The following is a 13,609-nucleotide window of genomic DNA, read 5'->3' as shown; positions in this document are numbered from 1 at the left end:
CTGTTCTGTAAGAACATTCAGGAAGGGAGGCTGACAGCACTGAGCAATACCTTGGAGCACTGATTCAGTCAGAATGCTGTCCCTTCCTCCAATCTGAGTATTGCTCTTTCAAAGATTACAGGAGGTTGATGTCAAAACAGATTTGAGTAGCTATGCTAGTTATATTTGCTTCATAATATTTTAATTAATATATATGTCTAGAAAAGTGTATTTACATGTTAACAATACATACGGTGCCTCTTTGTTCCTTGCATAGTTACATAATTAATCCAGTTGAAAAAAAGACACAAGCCCACCCAGTTCAACCAACAGAGAATAAAAACACACACCCAAATAGAAAACCTCCATATACATTATCCCATACCCACAGATGATCCAGAGGAAGACATAAAAAACCCCAGTAAAGCACGATCCAATTTGCTCCAGCAGAGAGAAAAAATTCCTTCTTGATTGCCCAGGAGGTACTCGGATATTCCATGGATCAACTTTACCTATTAACATTAGTATCCAGTTATATTATGTGCATTTAGGAAAGAATCCAGACTTTTTTTAAAAACAGTCTACTGTGCTGACCACAGCCAGCTCTTGAGGGAGTCTATTCCACATTTTCACTGCTCTTAGGCCCCTTTCACACTGATGGTCCAATTGGGTCCGCATGCCGGTTTTTCAGGTGGACCCAATCGGACCATCCATAGCTCTCTATGGAGCAGTGAGTATCAGCGGATCCGATCCTGTACGCCAAAAAAAAGTGTTGGGGATCTGTTCCCCATCCGTCTGGTGGACCAGATGGAATGACAGTTGGATGGAAACGAACAGGCGGTTCGTATCCATCCAACTGCCCCATAGAAAACAGCGTGCTGTGTCTGTGTCAGCTCTGCAGCAGCAGAGCAGGCACAGACCTGTCATCCACTTGCTCAGTGGGGATCAGCGGAGAGATCCCCCTCTGAGCAAGTGGATCCGCTGACGGGTCTGACCCGTCTGAAAGGGGTCTTACTGTGAAGAAGCTTTTTTGTATTTGGAGATTAAATCTTTTTTCCTCCGGACATAAAGGGTGCCCCCTTGTCCTCTGTGATCACCTTAAGGTGAATCACTCTACACAGAGTTCACTATACAGACCACATATGTATTTACAGATGTTGATTATATCCCCCTCAACTTCCTCTTCTCAAGAGAGAATACATTCAGTTTCGTGAATCTTTTCTCATAGTTGAGTTCCTCCATGCCTCTTATTAGTTTGGTTGCCCATCTCTGCACTTTCTCCAGTTCCCCGATATCCTTTTTTGTGAGCTTGTGCCCAAAACTGAACTGCATATTCCAGATGAGACCTTATTAATGATTTATACAAGGGTAAAATGATCTCTCTCTCTCTTTCTGGAGTCTATACCTCTTTTAATACAAGAAAAGATTTTGCTTACTTTGGAAACTGAAGCTTGAATTGCATGCTATTATTAAGCTTATAATCTACCAGAACACCCAGATCCTTCTGCACCATGGATCCCTATAATTGTACTCCCCCCTAGTGTTTGCGTGCATATTTTTAGCCCTCATGTGCATAACTTTACATTTATCAACATTAAACCTCATTTACCACATAGTTACCCAATCAAACAGTGCATTGACGTTTGAGATAGCCTGTATGGATAATATTCCACTGCATAACTTGGTGTCTGCAAAGACTGAAATGGTACTTTTAATCTAAGACCCTGTATCATCTATACATATATTAAAAAGTAAGGGTCCCAACACTGAACCTTGGGGTACACCACTAATAACCTTAGCGTATTCAGAGTATCTGAGTTTCTGTAGAGCTACACCTGTAGGAATAAACAATAATATGGTGCAGTGCTACATATACACATAAATACACTCTAAAGAATAAATGTACCAGTGATATGATCCTTACAGGATCTAAATTAGACGTGAAAAAAGTGAACCAATGTGAATCATCACACAAGGTCCTATGCTTGGACCCAATAAATGAACTCATATATATAAGTGATAAATATACGCATACAATCAACCCAATCCCAACTATGGGATAAATTACATACACCAAATGTGTACACAGTGAATCCCAAATGCGGGATATAAATACAACAATATAATAAAGTGCTAAAAGTGTATACACCTATCTGTGTATACAGTGAATCCCAAATGTGGGATATATTGCAACTATGTGACAAAGTGCTCAAAAACAATAAGCATATAATAAAAAAACAATCAATTGATCAATATGTGAAAAACAATAAAAACTAATAAAAAAGTCGAATAAAGTGCAAAGATGCAACTAAGGTACTTCACTGCTCCAGGGCATGCAACATTTGCAGTGTATGTGCACACCACACCGATAAATTATCCTTCAATGGCTGTAATGGCCCCTCACCACAAGCCGGCGATGCCAAATGGCCAATGTGCCTTTTGGATCACACCTGGATCCTTCCTGAATACGCACTCCAATCTCCAGGGACTTTATCCACAATGGCACCACACAGCAACACAGGTTCCCCTTCCACTGGATAGATAGGTAGGTACCCTCAAAATTGCCAACTTACTTTCATGTAGCTCATCAAACAAGAGAAAAGATCCTCCATAGTGCAATAGCTTTTTATTCCATGTTAAATAGCTTAAAAAACGCCAAAAACACACTCACATTTGGATGGTATAACATAGGCTTTCACACCACATGTAATGGGTGTATTTGCATGAACCAAAGGTGTACCAAGATGGCGTTCCGCCGGATGTACATCACATGTGTCGACGCGTTGAGTCACGTATACACGTGACTTCCTCAGGACTACGGTATTGTGATCGGTACTCCATTTTATAGGATATCTACCTGTCAATCAGACAGCGGGGAGGGACACCCACGGCCATTTTCCTGTAGTCCGGAGCTGTAATACAGCAACGTTACCGCCAGACTATACACAAAACACCGACCCACGGACAGGACGGCAGAAAATATAAAATAATCATTCATGAAAACCTATACATGACGGAAAAATGAGAAACAGGGGGAATGTAAGGCAACCTAAAACTAAAGGCTACCTCGCTAGCTATATCTGCCAGCAAAAAACGAGCATATTAATGGAAAATGCACTAGGCAAAAAATATATAATTAAAAGGGAACTTAATATAATCTTTATTAAACAGGACCAAAATAAATATATGTATATGAATACCATATACACATGTATATAAATAAAAACTAAAAATGGGACAATTAAAAGAATATGAATGGCAATGAGATAAAATATATATATGAGCCTTCTAAATAAATGGTAGGAAACCGATAACCTACCTATATTTTTTGACAAAGTGTAAAATTACTTTATTAAAAAAAAAAAAAAATTTAAATCATAATTATGTAAATATAGGATGATTAAAGGAGGCTACATAAAAATAAGAATAAGAAAAAAATGGGATCAAACATAAATTCATGCAATTACACTCATCAGATGTTAACAAATGCAAATCATAAGAATTCTATACCCACAATAAATATTCTCTTGCTACACCTTTGGCTCATGCAAATACACCCATTACATGTGGTATGAAAGCCTATGTTATACCATCCAAATGTGTGTTTTGGCATTTTTTAAGCTATTTAACATGAAATAAAAAGCTATTGCACTATGGAGGATCTTTTTTCTTGTTTCATGAGCTACATGAAAGTAAGTTGGCAATTTTGAGGGTACCTACCTATCTATCCAGTGGAAGGGGAACCTGTGTTGCTGTGTGGTGCCATTGTGGATAAAGTCCCTGGAGATCGGAGTGCGTATTCAGGAAGGATCCAGGTGTGATCCAAAAGGCACATTGGCCCTTTGGGGTCGCCGGCTTGTGGTGAGGGGCCATTACAGCCATTGAAGGATAATTTATCGGTGTGATGTGCACATACACTGCAAATGTTGCATGCCCTGGAGCAGTGAAGTACCTTAGTTGCATCTTTGCACTTTATTGTACTTTTTTATTAGTTTTTATTGTTTTTCACATATTAATTGATTGTTTTTTATTATATGCTTATTGTTTTTGAGCACTTTGTCACGTAGTTGCAATATATCCCGCATTTGGGATTCACTGTATACACAGATAGGTGTATACACTTTTAGCACTTTATTATATTGTTGTATTTATATCCCGCATTTGGGATTCACTGTGTACACATTTGGTGTATGTAATTTATCCCATAGTTGGGATTGGGTTGATTGTATGTATGTATTTATCACTTATATATATCAGTTCATTTAATGGGTCCAAGCATAGGACCTTGTGTGATGATTCACATTGGTTCACTTTTTTCACATCTAATTTAGATCCTGTAAGGATCATATCACTGGTACATTTATTCTTTAGAGTGTATTTATGTGTGTATATAGTGCTGCACCATATTATTGTTTATTTGCTATTTCACTTATAGGTAAAGGATAGAGGTGCTAGCTGCTTATTATCTTTTAGGTACACATTAAGTGCAGGGGGAACATTATTTTGGTTTACTCCCGTAGGAATACTGTCTAGCTCTTCCCAAATACTTTGCCCCACAGCCAGGCATATAGTCTAGTTCACACGTTTCTCCAATGACCAGTCTAGTGCTGTTTTCGTTATTTTTATTATTGAAGAACGTGGATAGGGTTGAGGGAGATGAGAGGATTATTCCAAAACAGGAACTATATACACTTGAGGACTTTTATCTAATCTTCAGGATAAGCTATGATGAAGTCTTTGCTTGAATCAGTGGACTTCAGCTTAAGGCTGTAGAAGTAGTAGTAATAGGAGTCCCAGAGCAGTGTCCCTTTAAGGAGTAGGTCAGATGGACAAAGCTCTTTGGAACACCAACGGGCGTTCTTTTTACTAGACGTGTAGCTGACTTCCTAGCACAAGAGGGGGACAGAGTCTCTAAGATCCTTTAGGTGTATCTGTACTCACAAGGCACAAAAGAAGATGGTTGCCTTCTTCCATGATACCAGACCAGATATTCTGTAGACAGCCCCTCAGTCAACAGGTCTCAGCATTCGGGCCTTCAGGTCACCCACCTGGGACCACACAGCAGTAGTTGCCTGGGAGGGCAACATGTCCTCTCCCAGGCTGGGCCAGTCCTACACAGGAAAGGACCCAGAGCCCAGTGTGTACACTGAATACATACTGTTACACAGCAAGCCATCAGAGCCAGTCTCTCTGGGATAGGCTGGGGCTTTATCAATATTCATGCTGCCATCTGGATAGCTCCACACCTATGATCTAGAAACTTCACACATTTTCTAGAGGCAGAGGGAGCTATCAGTCTGACAGCAGCAGATCGCACTCAACAGACCTAACTAGCACAACAAGGCTTTACTGATGCAGTGTGCCAGATATGCTTTTACCTAACAACAAATTGCTAAATTTACCTATAAAAGCCAAGCTAATGCTATCTATCTAAACCTAGCACCTACATTTCTTTCTGTGGAATATACCATTGAAATTCTATTATGTCTGTTCAACAAGTGCACAAAAACAAATAGCTGTTCATCCAACCAGAAATTGTGAGCTGATCATTTCTCGTGCTGTCTGCCTCTGCATTGCTACCAAGAAGCATTGTTACCTGCTGTCTCTGTAGACTAAAAACACCTACTAGAGGGAGGTGTTATGTAGCTCTAAGAGTGGTATGTGCTCTTAACACACTCCTTTACCTAGGGTGACAACGTTGTCACAGGGAAGGGAAGGATGCTGAACATGTTACCCCAAAATGCAGGTGAAGCATGAAACACGTTCAGAAAGGTGACCTTATCCTTTAGTGGCAAGATTACCATAAAAAGTGTGAAAAAAGAAAACTAATGCAGCGACCATATCTAAGGACTTGTAAACTGCAATACTATCAGTTTTTTTTCTTGGGTTCAGACATGTGTTATTAAGTGCTGGAAACCAACTTTGACCAATCCCCCTTTTTTTTCTTTTTTTACTATTTCAGTTATAGGCTCTGTACCCAGAAAGCATGCTCAGAGTTGCTGTGGATGTAAAAGCACTACCATTCTGAAGAATTCATTATACAAAAATTTTATTTTTGTGGCACCAGCAACTGGTTTATGTGATAACAAATTAATCTAAATGCTTTTGACAGAAATATATCAAATATAACCAATTAAGTACATGTGACACAAAGTAGAACTTTATAAGCATGATTAATAGAAGCCATTTATTGATCTGAATTCTCTCTTCTTGAGTAAAGTTCCTGTGTGATGCAAAAATCTTTGCTTACTCACCTCTAGATTCCAAGTTTGTCTCACGTATTCTTTTATCATGTTATCGCGAATGTTATCAAAAACTCCAGGCTTGCATTCTACCCCACTTGGCCGATTGCAAGGTCGCCGGAGGACACAGCACAACCCATCTGCATCTTTAGAGTAGTACTCACAAAGTTCAGCTGGCCCACAATGAGACTTTCCTCCAAATATAACATAAGTGCCATTTAGCTGCCGCTCCACAGGATAATGGTAAAACTGTAGATTGAAAACCATTGAGATAACATAGCCACCAAGAGTTCGCAGGCACTGCCTGAGCAAGAAAAGGCCATCAATCATTCCAGCCAGCTTGAGAAACTCTTCTGCATCAGAGCGGGATATGCTTCCATAGTAGAAGGGTAAATGGCCAGCTTCATCTGGCATGTTTATAAAATGACCAGGCTTTACTGAATGAAAATCTGCAAAAGAGAGGAAGAATAATACTTTATTTCAAATAAATGAGCAAATATGTTTCTTTAAATTACACTGCAACCAAATATCTAATTAAAATTAAAGCCATTTTGCTGGGTCTTTGAATTCTACATTTGAAGACAGAATTATATTTCCATTAACTTTTATAAATTTGGGCTCTAATGGGAATATTGTATGCTGCATTATAATAATGATAAATGGACTAATATTATTATATGTTATAACTGTAACATACTATAAAAAAAAGACATTTCATTGCTATGATATTTTTTTCCACAGAGTGAATATTTAATTGTGTCAAATTTACACAGACCAATAAAATATTTTGAAGCAAACGACATAAGCAAGAGCCAGACATCATATTATAGGTGTTAAGATAAGAAGATTATGATGGTAAAGTCATAACAAATTTCCACTAAGATTCTATAATGACAAATTAGCCATTCAATCATTAGACTCCTTGTAGGCCACTGACATCTTCTCACCTGGCTTCTACTAGATGTCAGGTCTTCAACTTCTTGGTCTGCAGGCTAGGAATGACATGACCTCTCAATGCATGCGCACATGAGTCATTCATTTTAGCATCACCACAGTGGTGCACATGTGCAGCTCAGTATACATTCTAAAAAAGACTGGAGACAGGCAGGGTAATTTTGTCTTATTACAGAAGAGGCTCTTCTGCAATAAAGAGCTTCCTGCATGCAGTTTTATTTTAAACTTTAAATGCAAACAGATTATGGCATTGTTACATATATTTTTTAAAACTGCCAACTGCAGCACATAAACATTCAAGTATATAAGAAGTATATTTGATAATCTACTCATGCTCCATTTACACTCAAAGGCCACTTTATTAGGTGCACCTGTTCAATTGCTAATCAGTCAATCACATGGCAGCAACTCAATGCAGTTAGGCATCTAGACATGGTGAAGACGAATTGAAACCAAGCATCAGAATGAGGAAGAAAGGGGATTTAAGTGACTTTGAACATGTCATGGTTGTTTGAACCAGGCAGGCTGGTCTGAGTATTTCAAAAACTGCTGATCTACTGGGATTTTCACGCACAACCATCTCTGGCGTTTACAGAGAATGGCCTGAAAAAAAGCAAATTTCCAGTGAGTGGCAGTTGTGTGGACAATACTGCCTTGCTAAGGTTGGAGGAGAATGGGCAGACTAGTTTGAGATGATAAATTGGCAACATTATCTCATGTCAATATGGACGAAGGAATGTTTCCAACACCTTGATTAATCTATGCCACAAATAATTAAGGCAGTTCTGAAGGCAAAAGGGGATCCAACCATCATAGTCCTGATTAGTAATATAATTTCCCAAACTCAAATTTAGATCGCACCTCCCATGCATGCATACCCCTCCACCTCTTGTACCAATTCTGTCTCTCCTAAATATAGTGTATCCCTCAATATTTGCAGAGCAGTAATGTGAGCTGTCCAACTAGGTTTCCGATAGTCCCACAAAGTCAAGTGCTCCTCAAATAACAGAAGTTCTAGTTCATAAAATTTGTTTGCCATGCATCTTGCATTTGTGTACTTATCTTTTAATTTTGTATTAGTGTTTAATATTCTATTATTACTCAATTTTGAGCTATACTTTGATGCCACTTTTCTCTTTTTTGTGATGCGATCTCTCTGCCATCTAGTTTGAGCCTTGCTCCCCCCACTATTCCACCCCCCTCTATAACCCATGCCCTCATAGACCCTTGCTCTCCATATGACATATTCCTTTCCTCCCAGATGCTAATTTATAAGCTTCTCCATCCTTTTAACCATTTTTCCCCCAACAGAGATGCAGTCTCCCCATTTAGATGCAGTCCGTTTCTACAGTAGAGAGAGTAACCAACTGAAACGTTAGCCTAGTTCTCCAGGAACCCAAAACCCTCCTTCTTACACCAGTTTCTCAGCCACTTGTTCAACTTCCTAAGATCCTGTTGATTGCAGTATTTGTGACAGATTACCCTGTTTGATCTAATAACGGAGTCCTACCACCATATTCCCATCCTTACTGGATTAGATTTAAAGCTTTACCATGATCTGATAGTCCTTCCATTGAACAATCTCCCTTCTATTAAACAATATGTTATATGTAACTAAATAGGTTACATAGTTAGAGAGCATGTATATTTCATCTTTACTAAACAAATAACAATGTTTTTAGACTGAAGTCAGAAAAAATGTGCCTTTACACAGGTACTCTCTCTTGTATCGCATAAATAAGGGTTTTTTTTTATGTAGCTGGAGCCATCTATAGGGGTGTGCAGAAAGCCAATGTTACTCTATGAGGATGCAGAGGCTGTATCCTCGGAGGAGGAGCCGCAGATCTTAATCTGACAGATGTGCAGGTGAATGCCCCCGAATGCACACTGTCTGTGTTCAGGGCCACACACCTGAATGCCTATTAAATCAGCAACTGTATGTACACACTGCATCTACAGTCATGGCCGAAATTGTTGGCACCCTTGATATTTCTCCAGGAAATCATGTATTTCTCACGAAACGTATTGCATTAACACATGTTTTGCTATACACATGTTTATTCCCTTTGTGTGTATTGGGACAAAACAAAAAAAGGGAGGAAAGAAAGCAAATTCGACATAATGTCACACAAACCTCCAAAAATGGGCTGGACAAAAGTATTGGCACCCTTTCACAACTGCGGATAAATAAGAATGTTACAAGCATGTGATGCTCCTGTAAACTCACCTGGGGCAAGTAACAGGTGTGGGCAATATAGAAATCACACCTGAAAGCAGATAAAAAGGAGAGACGTTCACTTAACCTTTGCATTGTGTGTCTGTCTGTGCCACACTAAGCATGGACAACAGAAAGAGGAGACGAGAACTGTCTGAGGACCTGAGAACCAAAATTGTGGCAAAATATCAACAATCTCAAGGTTACAAGTCCATCTCCAGAGAACTAGATTTGCCTTTGTCCACAGTGCGCAACATTATCAAGAAGTTTGCAACCCATGGCACTGTAGCTAATCTCCCTGGTCGTGGACGGATGAGGAAAATTGATGAAAGATTGCAACGCAGAATAGTCCGGATGGTGGATAAGCAGCCCCAAACATGTTCCAAAGACATTCAAGCTGTCCTGCAGGCTCAGGGAGCATCAGTGTCAGCGCGAACTATCCGTCGACATTTAAATGAAATGAAACGCTATGGCAGGAGACCCAGGAGGACCCCACTGCTGACACAGAGACATAAAAAAGCAAGACTACAGTTTGCCAAAATGTACTTGAGTAAGCCAAAAGCCTTCTGGGAAAACGTCTTGTGGACAGATGAGACCAAGATAGAGCTTTTCGGTAAAGCACATCATTCTACTGTTTACCGAAAACGGAATGAGGCCTACAAAGAACAAAACACAGTACCTACGGTAAAATATGGTGGAGGTTCAATGATGTTTTGGGGTTGTTTTGCTGCCTCTGGCACTGGGTGCCTTGACTGTGTGCAAGGCATCATGAAATCTGAGGATTACCAAAGGATTTTGGGTCGCACTGTAGGGCCCAGTGTCAGAAAGCTGGGTTTGCGTCCAAGATCCTGGGTCTTCCAGCAGGACAATGACCCCAAACATACGTCAAAAAGCACTCAGAAATGGATGGCAAAGAAGCGCTGGAGAGTTCTGAAGTGGCCAGCAATGAGCCCAGATCTAAATCCCATTGAACACCTGTGGAGAGATCTTAAAATTGCTGTTGGGAAAAGGTGTCCTTCCAATAAGAGAGACCTGGAGCTGTTTGCAAAGGAAGAGTGGTCCAAAATTCCGGGTGAGAGGTGTCAGAAGCTTATTGATGGTTATAGGAAGCGACTGATTTCAGTTATGTTTTCCAAAGGGTGTGCAACCAAATATTAAGTTAAGGGTGCCAATACTTTTGTCCAGCCCATTTTTGGGGTTTTGTGTGACATTATGTCATATTTGCTTTTCTGCCTCTGTTTTATATTTGTTCCAATACATACAAAGGGAATAAACATGTGTATAGCAAAACATGTGTTAATGCAATACCTTTTTTGTGTGAAATACTTGATTTTCAGGAAAAATATCAAGGGTGCCAACAATTTCGGCCATGACTGTATGTTCATACAGCATATAGTGTAACCCTATAGTGTAACATAGGCTGCCTGCATGCAGCTCCAGTGCATCAACACACTAAGGACCCCAGTGGGCATACGTTATGATCCACATAATCCAAATGCACTGTATACATTGTACACAAGCACTGCAAACAATTGTTACAATGCATTGCAGTGCTTAGTTTTTTTCAGTCTTCTCTTAAATCACTTTCACTCAACTCTACGTGTGTCAGTGCATTGCAATACATTTCCGCACATTATAACGCACTGCATTGCAGGTAAATTTATGCTATCATTTTATCACAATGTACATCAATGCAGCGTGCACATGGTGCCTCCATATTACTTTTTTTTTTTTTTTTTAGTACTTTTGATTTTCATCATTTTAAGAAAAGACAAATTATAAAATTAAGAAATATTTGGTATTTGCCCACCACATAAGGAAATGACGGGCAGGCGGTGACTCTCTCGTTCTGAGAGGATGTAATATGACGACCCCCTACTCTAACTGCGCATGCGTGCCCCCAGGGGTGTGCGGCGAGGGGATCAGTGGTGCACTATGTCCCTGGGACACAGAGGATCAAAGATCACAGTAAATAGCCAATGACACAGGCTCTAGCATGTGATCAGTTGTGTCCAATCACAGCTGATCACATGTAAACAAGGAAATGCTGGTTATGGGCAGTCCTCAGTGCCCTGATGATCAATGTAGCCCCATCAGTGCCACCAGTCAGTGCCCATCAATGCCACCTGTCAGTTCCAATCAATGCCACATACCAGTGTCCATCAGTGCACATCAATGCCACATATCAGTGCCTACCAGTGCACATCAATGCCACATAGCATTGCCCATCAGAGCTGCCTTTCAGTGCCAACTATCAGTGCCAGTCAGTGACGCCTATCAGTGACGCCCAGCAGTGCCACCTATCAGTGCCAGTCAGTGCCGCCCATCAGTGCCACCTAACAATTCCAATCAGTGCCGCCTATCAGTGCTGCCTATCAGTGCCATATATGAGTGCTGCCTTTCAGTGCCCATCAGTGATGCCTGTCAATGCCCACCAGTGATGTTTCAGTCAGTACAGTTTTATCGTCAGTCAGGGCAGCCATCAGAAATTTTGGGGCCCCTTATACAACTTTAGGCCTGGGCTCCCCCAAGCCTTACCACCAACATTCCCCAGGGTCCACCCACTGGCCATCCCACCCAAATATGCCCACTGCCCACCCCACCAAGTCCCATCCCATGTCCTCCTTCTCCAGTCCAATAGGTTGCTATGAAATTGGCTTGTTGGTATGGGCAACCAATAGTCCTCTTGTGAACTCCTTTCCTACTGCAATGCACAGTAGAAAATGAAAGGCCACAGGATGGTTACTATGGAGTGTAGCTTGTTGCTATGGGTAACCAGAAGCCCACTTGTCAGCTCACTCCTCTACTGCAGTGCACAAATGAAAAATAAAAGACCTATATTAGGTTGCTATGGGCAGCCAGTCAGCTATTTCCCCAGCATCCCAGGCAATATTACTGGACTCCAGCCAGAACCCCCAGAAAGTCCTTGGCCTGGCCTGATAGCAAACACCTGGGACTCGCTCCCCACTCCCCATTGGCTGGCTGGTCTTGTTGTTGAGCTTCTCCTGCCCAGCCCACCCACAGAGCTAACCCAGAGCCACAGATTGGCCGAGGCAGCGGGTGCACACTCCAGCAATGCTCCCATGACTGTCACCTGCGCTGGTCAATCATCTCTGTGCATAGGACCTGGGTGTCTGGGAGAAGCCAATAGGCAAAGTGCAAAGAGGAGGGGAAGTAATGTAGGAGGCTGTGCACATACTGCTGGTAAAGTTCTGAGCACAACCATATTTTTGATGGCCACTCTTCTGTCTTGGACATTTACAGACAGGAAAAAAGTGCCAGGGTTTTTACAAACTGTAGATGGTGGCCATGCAATTTAAAATGGAAAAATGTTTGCTATTTGTTAACCTAATGCAGTTTTAGCTTTTATATTTAGTAGGAATTTAGAAGGAATTTTTTAAGCTGTGCTGAGTTTTGTGTCTGCTAATAATGATCTTTAGTGAAAGTATCACTTTGATAAACATTTGTGAAAATATCACAGGGCCTAAAAAAAAAAAAAAAAAACAGTAGCACCTTCTTTTTATTCCTACTATGCTTTCAGAAAATTTATGTTTTTGGGGGTCTTTTACAAACTTTAGAGTAAGTTTGTTATTTACAGTTTTAGTTTAGCATACCTTCAATTTTCACCATTTTGCAAAAATACACAATATAAATTTGCAAATATTTGTTATTTGTGATTTAGTAGGAATTTAGCAGGGAATTTGTAAGTTAGGCTGTGTTTTTGTCAGCTAATAATGATTTTATTGTATTTTTAGCAAAAATAATGATTTGATAAACATTTGTGCAACTGTTGCTAATATCATTAGTGCTATTATTTTATTCTATTGGTCCTATGCCTTCAGAAAACAAACTTTGAAAGATGTAAGCGAAAAATAGAAAAATTGCAACAATTGGAAACATTTTCAAGTGTTGTTGCAAAGGGTTTAAATACTTATGTCAATGTTATATTTGAGTTTTTCCTCTTTCATCCTCTTTCATACATTTTGTGTTTCTAAAAATGTTTTCACTTTGTCATTATGGGGTACTGAGTGTAGATTCATAAAAAAATAAATGAATTTAAACAACTGTAGTATCTGGCTGCAATATAACAAAATTAAAAAAAAGTGGAGATCTGAATACTTTATGAATGCACTGTATACAAGTATAATATACTTTTATACCTGCTGCCCCAAAAGAAGAAAAAATGTACAAATTAGCTGCCGAAATGTAAATTATAATT

General features: G+C 40.0%; 1 protein-coding gene across 3 annotated transcripts in view; it reads right to left on the bottom strand.

The window, feature by feature from the left end:
• ZAP70 (zeta chain of T cell receptor associated protein kinase 70) overlaps positions 1 to 13,609 on the bottom strand; it is a 174,544-nt gene that overhangs the window by 107,517 nt on the left and 53,418 nt on the right. The window contains exon 2 of one of the 3 annotated variants that reach the window (XM_089670009.1): positions 6,234 to 6,670. In XM_089670009.1, the coding sequence (XP_089526135.1) occupies positions 6,234 to 6,635 (402 nt within the window). In that variant the 5' untranslated portion in view covers positions 6,636 to 6,670. Of the gene's footprint in view, positions 1 to 2,552; positions 2,746 to 6,233; positions 6,671 to 13,609 lie in introns of those variants that run through there. The other 2 variants (XM_089670011.1, XM_089670010.1) reach the window with 2 other exon arrangements.

The sequence above is a fragment of the Staurois parvus genome, unplaced genomic scaffold, assembly GCF_062004578.1.
Source record: "Staurois parvus isolate SC_StPar_1 unplaced genomic scaffold, SC_StPar_1.0 ptg000086l, whole genome shotgun sequence".
Taxonomy (NCBI): Eukaryota; Metazoa; Chordata; class Amphibia; order Anura; family Ranidae; genus Staurois; species Staurois parvus.
Note: the sequence above shows the minus strand (reverse complement) of the source record. Positions and strands in the feature narration are given on the sequence as shown.